The following is a 15,244-nucleotide window of genomic DNA, read 5'->3' on the forward strand; positions in this document are numbered from 1 at the left end:
AGAGGAATAGTGGAATATTCGTGCATGACTTGAAAGTTGAAACAAGATTATTGATTAACTTATGGAAAACAATTTAAATTCAACTCTTTTTCTAATTTTCTTCTCAACTCACGCATGAGATCTCATGATATTAAGATATTCATGTGAAACTTATAGTTAAAAAAATCATTAAAAGAGGGGGGACGTTTTATAAAATAATCAATTTTAATGACGCGCCCATTATTTTGATATATGTTTTAAAAAGTTAAGTTTTTAACTCTTTAGAATTTTTAGACCGAATTACCCCTCATATAAATGCATACACTTACCAGGTCGACTCTAATACCGACTTTTTTCAACCTTAAACTATCTTTTTGACTTATTAAGTTGGTTGGTCGGCTGTCATTCACCAAAAAGAAATTGTAAACTTTTTAAAATAAGGATCTAATTTTAAACGATTCCTTGATCATTTTAATGAATTGTTCCAATGGAGTTCCATAGTATCTTTATGAACTTGTACTTGTCCCAAACGAAAAAAAACCCTCAAACTGTGACAAAAGTTATGAAAAAAATAAGGCTCAAGTTCAAAATAAACACTCAAAACTATGAGGTGAATTTTATTTGGGTTCACGAATTAAAAATCTTTAAAAAACAATTACAAATTAATATTTAAATTGAACTGTTAGTGTTGGAGTTAAATGCTAGTGTGGTTAACCACGATGCAGTTGTGGCATGCTTAATGACCTATTAGTGGGCTGGATCATCTTCTAGGCCTAGTGTTGATAATATTTTTGAGGTAGGAAGTACCAGTGATTTAGTTTAAGAATGATGAAAGAGACATATGCTCTGATGAGGATGATGATGGAGATAATGTTATTAAACCTGCCACGTCATGATTGATCATGTTGGCATTTAACCCTAATACTAACAGCTCACTAGGGGTGGGTTCGGTATGGTTACCGAACCGGCAACCCCAAACCGTGTACCGACCGGACCCCCCTCAGTTGGAGACTTTGGTTACTGAGACCGGTATCGGAATATCGGTAAACCTGAACTCGGTTGGACCGGCATTCTCGGTCGGCTCGGCTCGGAATGGGCTCTAACCGAAAACAAAGAAAGAGAGATGGGAGAGGGAGGGAGGGAGGGAGAGAGAGAGAGAGAGAGAGAGAGAGAGAGAGAGAGAGAGAGAGAGAGAGAGAGAGAGAGAACAGCAGAGAGAGAACACAGCAGAGAGAGGGATGAGAGAGAGAGAGAGCCCAACCCAGCCCAGTGTACCACCCTCCTTTTCCCTTTTCTTTCTCTATCCCAGCATGACGTTGGTGTAAGCGGAGCCCCTAGGTCTAAAAACCACTTCTTCCATACTCATTACTCAACCTCTTGAATCACAAAATCAGACGATGATGTTGGAAAATATTAGAAACCAAAATAAAAATATTATTGATTAGTGCCTCATCACCAGCTCCCTGCAATAGAATTGAATGAATTGTCAGAGGGGCAAAAGTTGTAGGCAGGGGCGGGCGCACGTTATAGGTTGGGGGGTCGGGCGACCCCCCGAACGGCGGAGCACGAAGCACTTGACCTCTGGACAGCGACACCGGCGACTCCCTGAAGAGAAGAACAGTGACCCCACCACGCCAAACAACTGCTCAATGAAAGTCCTGACTGAGCTGCAGCTTCTGCTCATCTTCTTGTTCTAGCTTTCCTGGTCCATGAAAGTCAAAAGAAATAAGCACCAGGGTTTATCCTCTAGTAAATCCATTTGTTCTTCCTCTTCGCTGTAGCCTGTAGGAGCTTCGAGATGTTTGCAGTGATTTTAGTCTTCACTTTTAGTTTTACTGTTGTTCTCTATTTAATTGGTTAAGACTTGGTTATGGGCCCTTGTATCTTCAATAGTTCTACTTGTGATGAATCTGTCTTTGGGCCTCTAAAATACCCTTTATGAAATCTCTTCTTCAAAGAAAAATGCTATATACTTCAAATAGTTTATAATACTTAATCAAAATAATCGGTTGAAAATAATTTTTACAATAATTACTTATTAACATAATTTTGATTTCCCAAAACACAAAAAAATAAATAGCATTACTTATACAATAATACAACGGTGCACTAGAGCTAAGTGTAATAAGATAATACTGCTCTAACTACTTTTTGAGCTTATTACACAATAAAATATTATAATCTGAATCGTTCATTTTTTAGATTTTCATTCAAATATCATTCTTAAGAAAAATCAACCAAATTAAAAATTGTTTAGCCATTTGATTATCATCACAATCATTTCAATGTTTTATTGAAAAAAATTGTGTTTGTCTATCTATTTGAACACTATTAGAATTTATAATTTGATTAATTTTTTGCAAAACTGATATTTGAATGGAGACTTTAAAAAATGAACGATTCAAATTATAAATTCACGTTGTATAATGAGGGAGAGAAAAAAAGAGAGAAAGAGGAAGAGCCACCCGGACTCGCCGGCGTCAGATCTCCTCCTCCTTCTCCCTCTCTTCCTCTCTCTCTTTGAATGAGCCGGCCACCTCCAACGATGAATTCGGCCACCTTTGGCGAGTTTGGGTGGCTGTGTGCAAGGATGGATTGGGTTTGGTGGTTGTTAGGATTTTTTTTTTTTTTTGTCTGTTGGTGAGGTTATGTGATAATATTGAGAGTGTGTAGAGAGAAATTCAAAAATATAAAAAGTGGTATAGACTATAGGATATAATAAGCCTTATAAGGTATATGATTTAAAAATTTTAAAATACACAATAAGGTTTAGGGTATGGGATATAGGAATAGGATAGAGAGTTTAGTATTTAGTTTATAGTTATATGGTATAAATTGTTTAGAATATAGTATAATATTAGTTTAAGGTATTTTTAATTAGTTTTTATATAGAAATTTATTATATAAATTATTAATTATATGGTTTAGGGTATAGAAAGGGTTTAGGGTTTATAAATTTATATATTTTTTATATAAATTATAGAAATGTATATAAATGTATTATAGAAAGGTATTTTAGGGTATAAAAATGTATAAAATTTAATATTTAAATTAAATGTTATATATACTCAGTTCGGTTCGGTAAACTGGCAGTTCTAGGATCTGAGAACCGGAACTGAAACCGAACATACCGGTTCCGTTGGTAAACCGATATTTCGGTACGGTTTCTCTCCAATACGGTTATTTTCGACATCAGTTGGAACCGTTTCGAGTACGTTCTCAATTTTTCTGTCAAACCAACCCTTCACCACATGGAAATGAGTTTTTTAATTTAGATGTTAATTTGTAGATGTTCTTAAAATATTTTTTAATTTATGAACCCAAATGAAATTCACCTCATAGTTGAGTGTTTATTTTGAACTTGAGCCAAAAAAATAAGAAACAAAATACATAACTCTCATTTGCTATCTTCTCCAAAAACTATTTTTTGTTTTGCTCTTAGAAATTTATGGATGAAATATGAGAAGTTTGAAAAATTAATCTAAATTAAAGTCAATTTTTAAATGAAATACCAAAGTCTGTTTCCCGCCCTTTTCCACACTTCAGCAGCTTTGATCGCACACATACCACCCAGTAATCACACATGCCAAGCCAGCAATCACACACTCGCATTCGAGTGTTCACGAAAAAAAGGCAGTCCCAAATTCGCAATCGACGAATCGAAGCAATCAATGCCACTGAGCCCAGAAAAGCTCCTCGAGCATCCTCTCACCACCCAGAAACTAACGCTGGGCTGCCCAGTCCTCGACCGCTGCCTCCACGGCGGCATCCCCTGCAACTCCGTGACGGAACTCGTCGCCGAGAGCAGTTGCGGCAAGACCCAATTCTGCCTCCAACTCACCCTCTCCGCCCAGCTCCCGCCCTCCCTCGGCGGCCTCTCCGCCTCCTCCCTCTACCTCCACACCGAATTCCCTTTCCCCATTCGCCGCCTCCACCAACTCTCCCTCTCCTTCCGCGCATCACACCCTCACCACCTTATAACCATTGACCCCATTCAAGACATATACGTTCAGGCTGTACACGATGCACGCCAACTGTTCGATATAATGCCCAAGATAGAGTCCTTTGTTGCCAGCTCGAGGACCCGGTTGCCTGTTAAGTTAATTGTGATTGATTCCATTGCGGCGCTGTTTCGGTCTGAATTTGACAACACCCCTTTGGATCTTAAGCGGAGGTCGTCGCTGTTTTTCAAGATTTCCGGGAAATTGAAGGCGTTGGCGAAGAGGTTTGGGTTGGCGGTGGTGGTGACGAACCAGGTGGTTGATGTTATGGGGGCGAGTGAGGGGATAAATGGGCTGAGAGTTGGCAACTTGGGCTCCATGCATTCGTCGGGAAGACGGGTTTGTCCCGCTTTGGGACTGGCTTGGGCGAATTGTGTCAATTCGAGGTTGTTCTTGTCGAGAAATGAGGAGGTTGTTGGGGAAGAGAATGGCTTGGAAGATAATCTGCGTAGTAGTAGGCGAACAAAGAGGCGACTTGATGTTGTTTTTGCGCCTCATTTGCCTCAATCATCATGTGAGTTCGTTATCACAAAACAAGGGGTGTTTGGAGTTGACAGATAACAAATAACAAAATGTGTAACAAATTATGAAGCTTTTGTTCGCTTTATGGCTCGGATGGGAACTCGGTTTCGTTGCTTTTGATTTTTTTTTTTTGTGGGTTTTTGGTGTTGGTCAAGATGATGGTGGCAAACAGTTTTGATCTTTGGAAAGAGACTTCTTTCCTGCTGCTGAGGAGGTGGCGAGGTGCAAGAATCAGCTAATATGTATGTTCCCTTTTGCTTTTCATTGGGTTTGATCATGTGGGTTTCAGCTGGCTTTAATTGGTTTCTTTGTTTATTTGGACTTTATTATTGGAATTTGGAGTTGGGTATGTTGAATTGTGTATTTATGGGATTTGCTGAAGTATGTATGGATTGTTTTCGGTGTGTCTCAGATAGTGCTTCTAAAGTATATAATTTGATCGAGATTTTTTCAATTGCTTGGTTATGCTGCTGGTTTTGAGCATTAATTCATTGGGGGGATTGTTGAGTTCTGGTCTTTTTAGGTTCTATCTCATCCCCATTTTACCTCTTTTAAAATTTTTAATTTATACGGCTGATGTTTATAGCAGAATCGTGCTATGTAGCGTGTTGTTAAGACTTTATCCTTCGTTTTGGATGCTAAGGTAAAATTCCCCAACTGTCTGGGATGGAAAAGATAATAATTGGTAATCTCATTTTGGCTTGAAAGATGGAAGAGAAGTACACTTGAAAAAATGGATGACTTTGTGAGTGAGTCATTTTTAGTATTGGTAAGGTGTCTCTAATTGCAAAATTAAGATGATAGACAGCCCTCTATCCCAGGAGTAGGTGGATGAAAATTGATCACTTTCTTCTTGTTTTTCTTGGTGGACACCTTTCAATTTTGAATACCTACTCCTGGGATAGAGGGCGGTCTATCATCATCTTAATTTTGAAATTAGAGACACCTTACCAATACTAAACATAAAGGTCACTTTCTTCCAGGCCAAAAGAAAAAGGCCGCTTTCTTCCACTATCACAGAAATTTGAGTTGTTATTTGACAGATTGTCAGCTCTTTATGTTCAGCAATCAATGATCATAGAGATTAGGTGGTACTTTTCCCTCTAAGTTTTTGCAAAGATTGGGAGCCTATTCTCATCTTCCAGTTACTTAGAAAGTATCATTCAGTGATATATATTGCTGTCTAGAATGTTCAATAAAATTGGAACTAGATATAATTTTTCCTTTTTTTCACGTACGGTTTTTCAGAACGGAATCCACATACAGGGAACGAGTTAGAGAGAAGAGAGAAAATCTAGCACCAGAAGATTTGAATGAGCTCAGTAGAGAACTGCAAACTGCTTTAGGTACTGCCAAAGCTTAGAGGAAAATCATATTAGAAGAAAATGTTAAAGATGTTATTACTGTATGTAAGGATCCGAATTTTGTCATAGAAGTTAAAGGGAAAGAAATCCCAGGAATGAGAGATGATATAATTTCTCATGCAGATAGAACAACTAATACATGGAAGACATGGAGTTCACCAGATTTTGGTGATTTGAGGATTGTAATAGCTGATGAAGCTGACCAGAGAAAAACACTAATTTCGGGTTTTGAGGACACACCCAAAGAAAAAGGTCCAAACTTGTCTTCTGGAAGCAAAGGTGTGGGGAGTTGCAACAGGCAAAGGGAGCAGTTACTTTGTTCAACCAGGTCAGATTATTACATATTTGAAAGGCAAGAGTTTATTTTAACGTTTGATGAAAAGGCAGTATATCTGGCATTATTACATATGCAAGGAGAAAGAAAAGAACAAGCATGGATTCCGAGATTCTATGCTTTCTCTCTCCCCTGCTTTCATTCAATTGATAGATTACGATCATTTGTTAATTTCCAAGCAAAAATTTATAAATTGTCTCTTCTGCAGCTGTTTGGTCGGGCTGGTGCATCTCAGAAGCAATGGAAATGTCCACTATGCTTACATTGTGGTTGTTCTCTTCAATCACCAAGGAGTCGTATATTTTATGCTGAACTGAACTGCTCTGGGACTGGCTTGGGCGGATTGTGTGAATTCGAGGTTGTTCTTGTCGAGAAGAGGAGGTTGTTGGCAAAGACGATGGCTTGGAAGATCATCTGTGTAGTAGGCAAACAAAGAGGTGACTTGATGTTGTTTTTCAAGAAATTCTGTATTAATTAGTGTTTGGCTTGAGGTGACATTGATACTTCGAACTAACTTTAAGGGTGACATTGAAACTTTGAATTAACTTTGAGGGTGACAATGAAAGGTTTTGAACAATAGGTACCAAAAATTTGGTGTATATTTGAGGAGTGCAAAATGAAATTAACCTTTATGATTAATGTCTTTATATATTATCTTTCTGTGTGTATTCGGCCCGTATATATGGCCGATTCAAGAGTGGATGTTTGAACAGCGCATATTGTGATATAACACATTTTGGTTGATAGACATTATGCTTCATCGATCGGCATGTGTTAATTTGTTATATAGAAAGGGATCGCACGGATCTTATTTTGTTATTTACGTCTCCTAGGACCTATGAATTCACCTCGAGGGAATGTGACGTTTTGCACAATACAAACCAACGCGCCTAGGAGGAGCTCTGAGGGTTGGTAAGGGTCAAGAGACCATCTTCATCACAACTAGGAGATCTACCCCAGCGTCTGCATAACCAAACCAAACCAAACAGTCAAGATCTCATCAGCCCATCTGCTCTGTCCTCCTGTGGCAGTACTCATTTTCTCCCTCTGTTGCTCTACCCTCACTGTGGTAGCAAAAAGCATTTATTTGCTCTGTCCTTCTGTGGCTGTTTTCCCCATTTATTGCTCCTGCTGTTTGTGTGTCAAACTTATTATTTACAAGAACAGAAATTACTATGTCTCAAAGACACCCCAAATTGACCCCTTCCACTTGTCTGGCTGACAGCTTGGAAGACTCTCTACTCCTTGATGGTGTTGATGAGGGGGTATGTTTGGTCGGAGCCATTATTGCAGATGTGATACCAAATATTGGAGGCATTAAAGGTGCTCTCCGAGCAGCCTGGAAAGATTATGGAAGTTTCAACATTACACACTGCAAATATAATCTGTTCTCTATATCTGCCAGCAGAGCTACTGCCAAAAAGATCCTAGATGATGGCCCATGGAGTGTCAGCAATTTTTATTTCAATGTCCTTCCCTGGGCTCCTGAGCTAACACTCGATGAGGTTCCCTATCAAATGATTTCTTTCTGGATACAGATATATGGTTTACCATTACAGAAGATGAACATGGCAAATGCTAGAAAGATAGGTGCTGATATTGGTCAAGTGCTAGAAGTTGAAGATATTACGGAAAGCCAAGTTGGTGCTAGGGGCTACCTCCGCGTGAAAGTCATGGTCGACTCCCGCAACCCCCTCCCCACCGGTTTCTGGCTACCAAGATCTGATCACTACTCAATCAGAGTAGAATACAAATATGAAGGACTAAAGAACTTCTGCTATAAATGTGGAAGACTGGGTCACGACGAAGATGTTTGTGCTCGAAAAGATCGTACCGCTGACAGGGAGAATGAATGGTTGGGCCCTTGGATGCGCCGGGAGATCACAAAACGATTTCAGCCACCGTCTGATGGCTGGATATCAAATGCTCGCCGTCGACGACCGCGGCCGATGCAACACTTCGCCCACGTGCCACAGGACCCACCTCCCAATGAACTGACGGGCTGTCAGTCATCAGTTCAGGCGGCTACTCAGACTTCGGCGATGGGATTCCCTAGGTCTGCTCCTAGGATGGAAGCCCTGGGGCAGAAATCGACTTTGGCAGGTCCTTTGACGGTGGATGGGACTTATACCTGCTCAAAGATCCTAGCAAAAGGATCTGCTGTTAGTACGGGGAAGGGTTCAAATTATGGAGTTTCTCACCAATTCCCAAGTAGCAATGGCTTCCATGGAGTTTTAACTATTGCTCTTACTCATCGTGATTGGGCCACAAGGCATGAGCATCTACAAAGCCCAATGAATATCTCAGATATCGGCCCAGCTAAACTTACCCTTGTCAGCCCCCCTCTGAACCCCAAAACCAAACAAATCCAACAAAAGCAAAAAATCCACCCATCCCAACAAGAACAAGAAAACCACCCTTATCCACCTCAAAAACAGCCCACACCAAATTACCTACACTTCCCCCCACTGATCAGAGACCCAGCAAGAGGAAAAGCTCCAGCCACTTCAGAAACTACCTTCACCATACCTACCACTGCTTTTCATGGAAACAAAACACTCACCACCAACAAATTCTCTCACTCACAAAATATCATCCTAATAAACAATGCCTCCCTCACCACCAACTCAGAGCCCAACGAACCACCAAAATCATCCACCCCCAAAAGAGTAGCGGCCGACTCCCCCAACAGAAACCACAATCGGAAAAAGCCTCGCCTTTCTGAGCTTAAGGAAGATACTCTCTACGATACTCCTGTCCAATACAATGTTGGGCCTCGTCAATCCGATAACTTGGCTCCAAGAGGCAGAGGAAGAGGTCGTGGGAGAGGTGGTAGAGGCAGACGCGGGAGATTATCTAGCAGGTATGAACCGAAAAAACCCATTGGTATCCTGGGTAGTGATGAGAATATGAGAAATCTACATGAGATTACTGTTGAGCTTCTTGACGATTGTAATGATCTACATGTGCCCTCTATGGTTGAGGATGAACAAGTGGAGGGGCACCCCCACCTCCAGGGCCGTGGTGGCTGGCCTAAAACAGCCACACGCCATCAATGATCCACATCTCATGGAATTGTCAGGGTCTGGGGCAGCCCCTGACAATCCAAAGGTTGGGAGCCTTAATTCAATCCCATGCCCCCTCCATTGTATTCCTAATGGAGACTAGACAGAACTCCTTCAGAATTAACCAAATTAGAAGGAAGATGGGCTATTATAAAGGTATCATGGTGGATCCGATTGGGTTATCGGGAGGATTGGCTCTCTGGTGGAAGCCGACTGTGGAGGTTACTTGTCTCTATGCCACCAAAAACTTAATTGACTCTCACATCAGAATTAAATCTGATGGAAGTCAATACAGAGCATCTTGGGTGTACGGGCCACCACACCAACGAGAAAAAGAGGTTTTTTGGTCATCTATAAACAATTTGGCTCTTGATGATGGCATCCCATGGGTGTGAATTGGGGATTTTAACGAGTTTCTTGGTAATCATGAGAAAGATGGCGGACGTCCTTGGTCCTGGAGCCGTCGCCGTCTATTAAGAGAATTTATGGACAATAATGGGCTAATTGATATTGGTTATAGTGGCCAAAAGTTTACTTGGCACAACAATCATGCTGATGGGTCTCTGATCAAGGAAAGACTGGACAGGGGATTAGTTAATGATGAATGGCTCTCCAAATGGCCGGACTCCCATATCATACATGAGGCTCGACTTGGGTCGAACCACTACCCTATCACTCTCACGATCTCACCACCTTCGAAAAAGGGCAAGAAAACTTTTAAATTTGAGGCTGCCTGGGCTGATGACCAAGATTGTGCAAACATTATTCTGAATGGGTGGAGGCAGCATAATGATCAAAATGCTTTCAACTCATGGGAGAAGAACCTCAGAGATTGTAAAAAACGTCTCCTACACTGGAGTAAGGAGAAATTCCCTCACAATCGAAAATTGATCGATTCCCTCACCTCAGAACTGAATCGCCTGCAGTCACTTCCAATTGCCAACTCCAATCATGATCGTGAACATCAGATCAAGTCTGAAATCAGTACTCTTTGGTCCCTGGAAGAAAAATTTTGGAAACAAAGATCGCGGATCCAATGGTTGAATGCGGGTAATGCCAACTCTAAATTCTTCCATCTATCTACTATACAGCGTCGCAACCATAATCGAATTCAACGGCTGGAAGTAACAGATGGGGTATGGATTAGTGATGAGATTGGTATCAGGATAGAATTTGAGAAGTATTATGGGGACATCTTTTGTTCTTCTGGTAATCGGAATTGGGGCTCTTCTCTCAACAATATTCATGCTAATGTCACACAGAGCATGAACTCCCAGCTAATTTGTCCTTTCACGGTTGAGGAAGTTCACTTGGCAGTAAAACAATTGGGGTCACTTAAAGCCCCTGGTCCTGACGGTTTCCCAGGCTTTTTTTATCACAAATATTGGGAAACGGTTTGCTCCACGATCAATGCAGCTGTGAATTGTTTCTACCTGCGTGAGGCCCCCATCCACCAGTTAAACAAGACGAATATTGTCTTAGTTCCCAAGATTCCAAATCCTTCTTCTGTCAACCACTTCCGGCCGATAAGCCTCTGCAACAATTCCTACAAAATCCTCTCAAAGCTCCTAGCAAATCGACTAAAGAGTTTATTACCAACTTTGATTTCTGAGCATCAAAATGCTTTTGTTCCTGGTCGCCTCATACAAGACAACTTGCTTCTAGCTCATGAGGCGTTCCATTACATGCGGCTAAAGAAATCCACCAATCACTTTGAGATGGGGCTGAAGCTCGACATGAAAAAGGCGTATGACCTTGTTGAATGGGATTTCCTTGAAGCTGCCTTACTGAAATTCGGGTTTGACCGTGGGTGGACTAGCCTTGTCCTTGACTGTGTCAAAATAGTATCATTCTCTGTTGTGCTTAATGGTAAGGCTGGTAGCTATTTTACTCCCTCACGTGGGTTGAGACAGGGAGACCCACTTTCTCCCTACCTCTTCATTCTGGTTAGTGAGGTATTATCTAGAAATATAATTGCTGCCTGTGATGAGGGAAAACTACTGGGTATCAAATTGACGAGAAGCTGCCCCGTCCTCAGCCACTTGTTATTTGCGGATGACTCACTGTTTTTCTTGAGGGCTTCCACTGAGAATTGCAGATCACTCTTATCCATCATTGATGAATACTGTACGGCATCGGGACAACGAATAAACTTACAAAAATCCAGCTTGTATTTCTCCCCAAACACTCCACTTGAACTACAGAGCTCTATTGCCTCCCTCTTCAACATTCCAAGAACTGAGAACCCAGGGAATTACTTGGGTTTACCTATTTTATGGGGTCGCTCAAAGCGAGAAGCCCTGTCGTACATAAAAGATCGTGTGCTTAAAAAGATTGAAGGATGGAAGCAATGCTCTCTCTCACAAGCAGGGCGTGAAGTGTTAATCAAAGCAGTGGCTACGGCTGTCCCTACGTACCCTATGTCATGTTTCTTACTCCCTTCCTCCTTATGCAGAGATGTCAACTCGGCTTTGGCCAAGTTCTGGTGGGGTCATAATGATACTGGCGGTAAGATTCATTGGCTGTCATGGACAAAACTTTGCACTGCCAAAAATGTTGGAGGTATGGGCTTTCGAGACTTGGAAAGCTTTAATAAAGCTTTACTGGCAAAACAATGTTGGAGAGTGATCAAGAACCCAAATGCCCTATGGGCTCGTATCCTTAAAGCCCGTTATTTCCCAGATATGGATTTTCTAATGGCTAAGATAGGGTCCAGAGCTTCTTGGGCATGGAGTAGCCTCATGGCCGGTAGAGATATCATTGATAAAGGGGCTCGTTGGCAGGTGCATAATGGTAGATCGATCCAGGTATGGTCGGACAAGTGGCTTACTACTTCCCCTGATGGTTTATTGAAGCCAACTGATACTAGAAACCGCTTCACTCCCCTGAGTCTTTGTAGAATCATCGATCAAGATACCAGACAATGGGATTTATCCTCCATTCTCCCTTTTATTTCCCCCCGAGATGTTAAGGCTATCCTTGCTACCCCCATTGGAGACCACTCTAGGGATGACCGAATGATTTGGCCAACGACCAAAACGGGGAAGTATAGCGTCAAATCTGGTTACCATTGGCTAAACTCCTCTCTACATGCTCCCTCCCACAACAGACCTAGTGGCTCTCACTCCCTTGACTTGAGAATCTGGAAGCTGCTATGGGGTACAAATGCTCCCCCAAAAATTCTTCATTTCTTGTGGAAAGTTTTAACTAATGCTGTGCCTTGTATGCGGAACCTCTGCAAACGCAAGATCACAACTTCCCCAATCTGTAAGTTCTGTAATGATGCTGAGGAAACGGTGGAACACCTTCTGATCTTATGTCCATGGACTAGGCCAGTTTGGCACTGTGGCCAACTGGGGTTAGCTTTACTTGTTGGGAATTATGGAAGGAAAGATGCTTTGCTTTCTACCGTGGCTCTCTTCCTTCTCCTCACAAAGTCATTTTCAATATCAAGAGGGCTGTTGCTGAATTCTTGAATGCTAGAGCCATCTTATCCCCAATCTTGCAGCAAGTTCCTACACCAGCCCCCTCACATAGTGGACATTGGTCTCCGCCCACCTCCCCCTTTATCAAACTGAATGTTGATGGAGCATGGGACAAATCTAGCTCCATTGCCGGGTGTGGAGCTATTTTGCGCGACCATACAGGTTCTTTCTTGGCTGGCCTTGCTAAGCATCGCTGTCTCCTTTCGGCGATTGAGGCCGAGGCTTATGCAGTGGTGGAAGGCCTATTGCTGGCAAAATCTAAAGGCTTTCGTTATATCAAATTGGAGAGTGATTCTTTTAATCTGATTCAGAATATTAAGGGAGGTCTCCACAACTGTGAATGGAAAATTTACCCTTTTCTCACAGAGATTTACAAGCTTAGACACTTTTTCACTGAGATTCACTGGGGTTGGATCCCCCGAATTGCTAACAGTGTGGCTGACTGCGCTGCTAGGCATGGTTTAAGGAGTATGTGCATGGAGTCATGGTCACACCATCCCCCATCCTCTCTTGTGTCGGTTCTTCGCAACGATGGACTCCCCTGCCCCCCCCACTAATTACTTTGACTGGGCAGCCACTTCTGATGGGCATTCATCCACTTGATGAGGTCCTGTCTTCCATCAGTCCGGATTAATTCCAAGCAGCAGTGGCAGGCCGCAGCAATCTACCTATAGCTACAGACTTATCTATCTTCCACTGTTTTCATTTTGTTGTTTCTTAGCTTCCTCGTATATTTGCTTTGTGTTGTAATGTTTAACTTTTTCTTGGGTTTTAAGAGCCTGGGTTCCATCCCCTCTTACTACCTTCCCTCCTATGTATTGTTTGCTGATTGTCTATGAAGATCACAATTCGACCAAAAAAAAGGTATGCTCGTGTATTCCTTCCACACATTCAAAAGAGTATGGATAACATTAGTTTTGTAGTTGTTCACATTCCATGGTATTCCGTCATGCTTCTAATGAGGTATGCAAGAGTCTACCTTATCGACAATGGACATACATTCCAAAGCATACACCTTAAAACCAACTCACTTAGCAATTGTATTTATATCTTCTATTGTTTACTTGAACTTTGCCTTTTTTGTGCTAAATAGATTAGACCTTCAACAATCTATAAATTGAGTCAATCTATTGACTGAAATCGATCTATAATTGAGTCAATTTTTTGACCGAAATCTCAAATTTCTCTGTTTAATGGCCTAAATATTGAAAACACCGTATTAAGTAATACAGTAAGTCACCATAATTCAAGGCCATGCACATGCTATTCTTGGTTATGACCTATGCCTCTCCTTAAGTGTACATAAACATTCGGATGCATTTTGTCCCACTTATTAATTGTTTTCTTTCCAACTAGAAGTCCTGCAATCACAGAGATTATGTGACATGCATAACCTTGAGGCATTGACAATGATTATGTGACATGCATTATGACATCCATACCAACAATACCAATTTAATTTAAAGCATATAAACACATTTACAACAATTTGCAAATATTTAGTTGTCTACTAATCTGTCAGAAAAGTAGATGTAAGCAGTACCTATATGAACACATACACAAAATTAAAGATAAAAGGAAAAGAAAAAGAAAGATGGAAAGGCCAAAAAGAGAAGGCCTCTGCTTTTACCTAAAAGCAATTCCATGAGGACCAAGACAATCAAATATTCAACAACATCCACACTCAATTTCATATTTTAGCCCCTGCAAAGTAAAAATCCTAGCTCCGCTCCTGTGGAGGAGGGAGAAGCTGGTCACCTCTCTCTAGCTAGCACACAGACCCTCTCCTTCCTCGCTGGAGCCACTGGCACACCATTCTAGCACTGGCCATCATCTCTCTCTCTCTCTCTCTCTCTCTCTGACACTTTTCTCTTTGACTTGAAGCCACCACAAAGCGTGAGGTGCCAACAGGGCCTTCCCTAAGGGGAGGCAAGTACGCGGTTATCATGGCCCCCAAAATTTTATAGGCCGCTTATATAATATGTTAGGCTGATAAACTCAACTAATATAAAAATAATTTTCAAACTCTAATTTTTGAGTACTGAACAAAAAAATAACATAAATGTACATAAAGAACGATGACTTCATTTTTATGGTTTGGCTCGAATGCCCTAAATTTCATGATCCGTGACAACGATTCAACAGGGAAGGGAGGGTTGGTGCTCGTGAGGGTGGCCTCCTTGGCTCCTGAGGCCTTGTACTATACAGCCGGAAAGTGTGACCCAAAACCCAATTTGGGCACCAAATGGGTCACAACACGCCACTATGGGCGAGAAAGTGTAACCAAAAGCCCCTAAGACCCAAAGTGTGATCTAGATAGGGGTCACACTGAAACCTATTTGTGGTGAAACCCAAAATGTGTTGGCACACCACGTGAAGAGAAAAGGAGGAGAGAGAAGTCGGCTGACACCACTGCATGGTCGGGCCCCGCATGTCGGCTGAAGTTGACCACTCCCTGGCGCGCGCGTGTGAGGCACGAACGACTTTTCTTATT

At 41.7% G+C, this 15,244-nt stretch overlaps 1 protein-coding gene across 2 annotated transcripts; it reads left to right on the forward strand.

Moving 5' to 3' along the window:
• Window positions 1–3,541: 3,541 nt before the first annotated feature.
• On the forward strand, window positions 3,542–7,127 carry XRCC3 (homolog of X-ray repair cross complementing 3 (XRCC3)). 2 transcript variants are annotated; one of them, XM_086234061.1, is made up of 4 exons: window positions 3,542–4,744; window positions 5,990–6,194; window positions 6,409–6,637; window positions 7,034–7,127. In XM_086234061.1, the coding sequence occupies exon 1, from the start codon at window positions 3,651–3,653 to the stop codon at window positions 4,539–4,541; it is 891 nt and encodes a 296-aa protein (XP_086090187.1). In that variant the 5' UTR covers window positions 3,542–3,650; the 3' UTR covers window positions 4,542–4,744; window positions 5,990–6,194; window positions 6,409–6,637; window positions 7,034–7,127. The 2 variants fall into 2 exon arrangements, with proteins under 2 accessions (XP_086090187.1, XP_086090188.1); XM_086234062.1 differs by lacking the exons at window positions 5,990–6,194; window positions 6,409–6,637; window positions 7,034–7,127 and adding an exon at window positions 5,751–5,787.
• Window positions 7,128–15,244: the final 8,117 nt, after the last annotated feature.

This window comes from Dryas octopetala, chromosome 2, assembly GCF_963921425.1.
Source record: "Dryas octopetala chromosome 2, drDryOcto1.1, whole genome shotgun sequence".
Lineage (NCBI taxonomy): Eukaryota > Viridiplantae > Streptophyta > Magnoliopsida > Rosales > Rosaceae > Dryas > Dryas octopetala.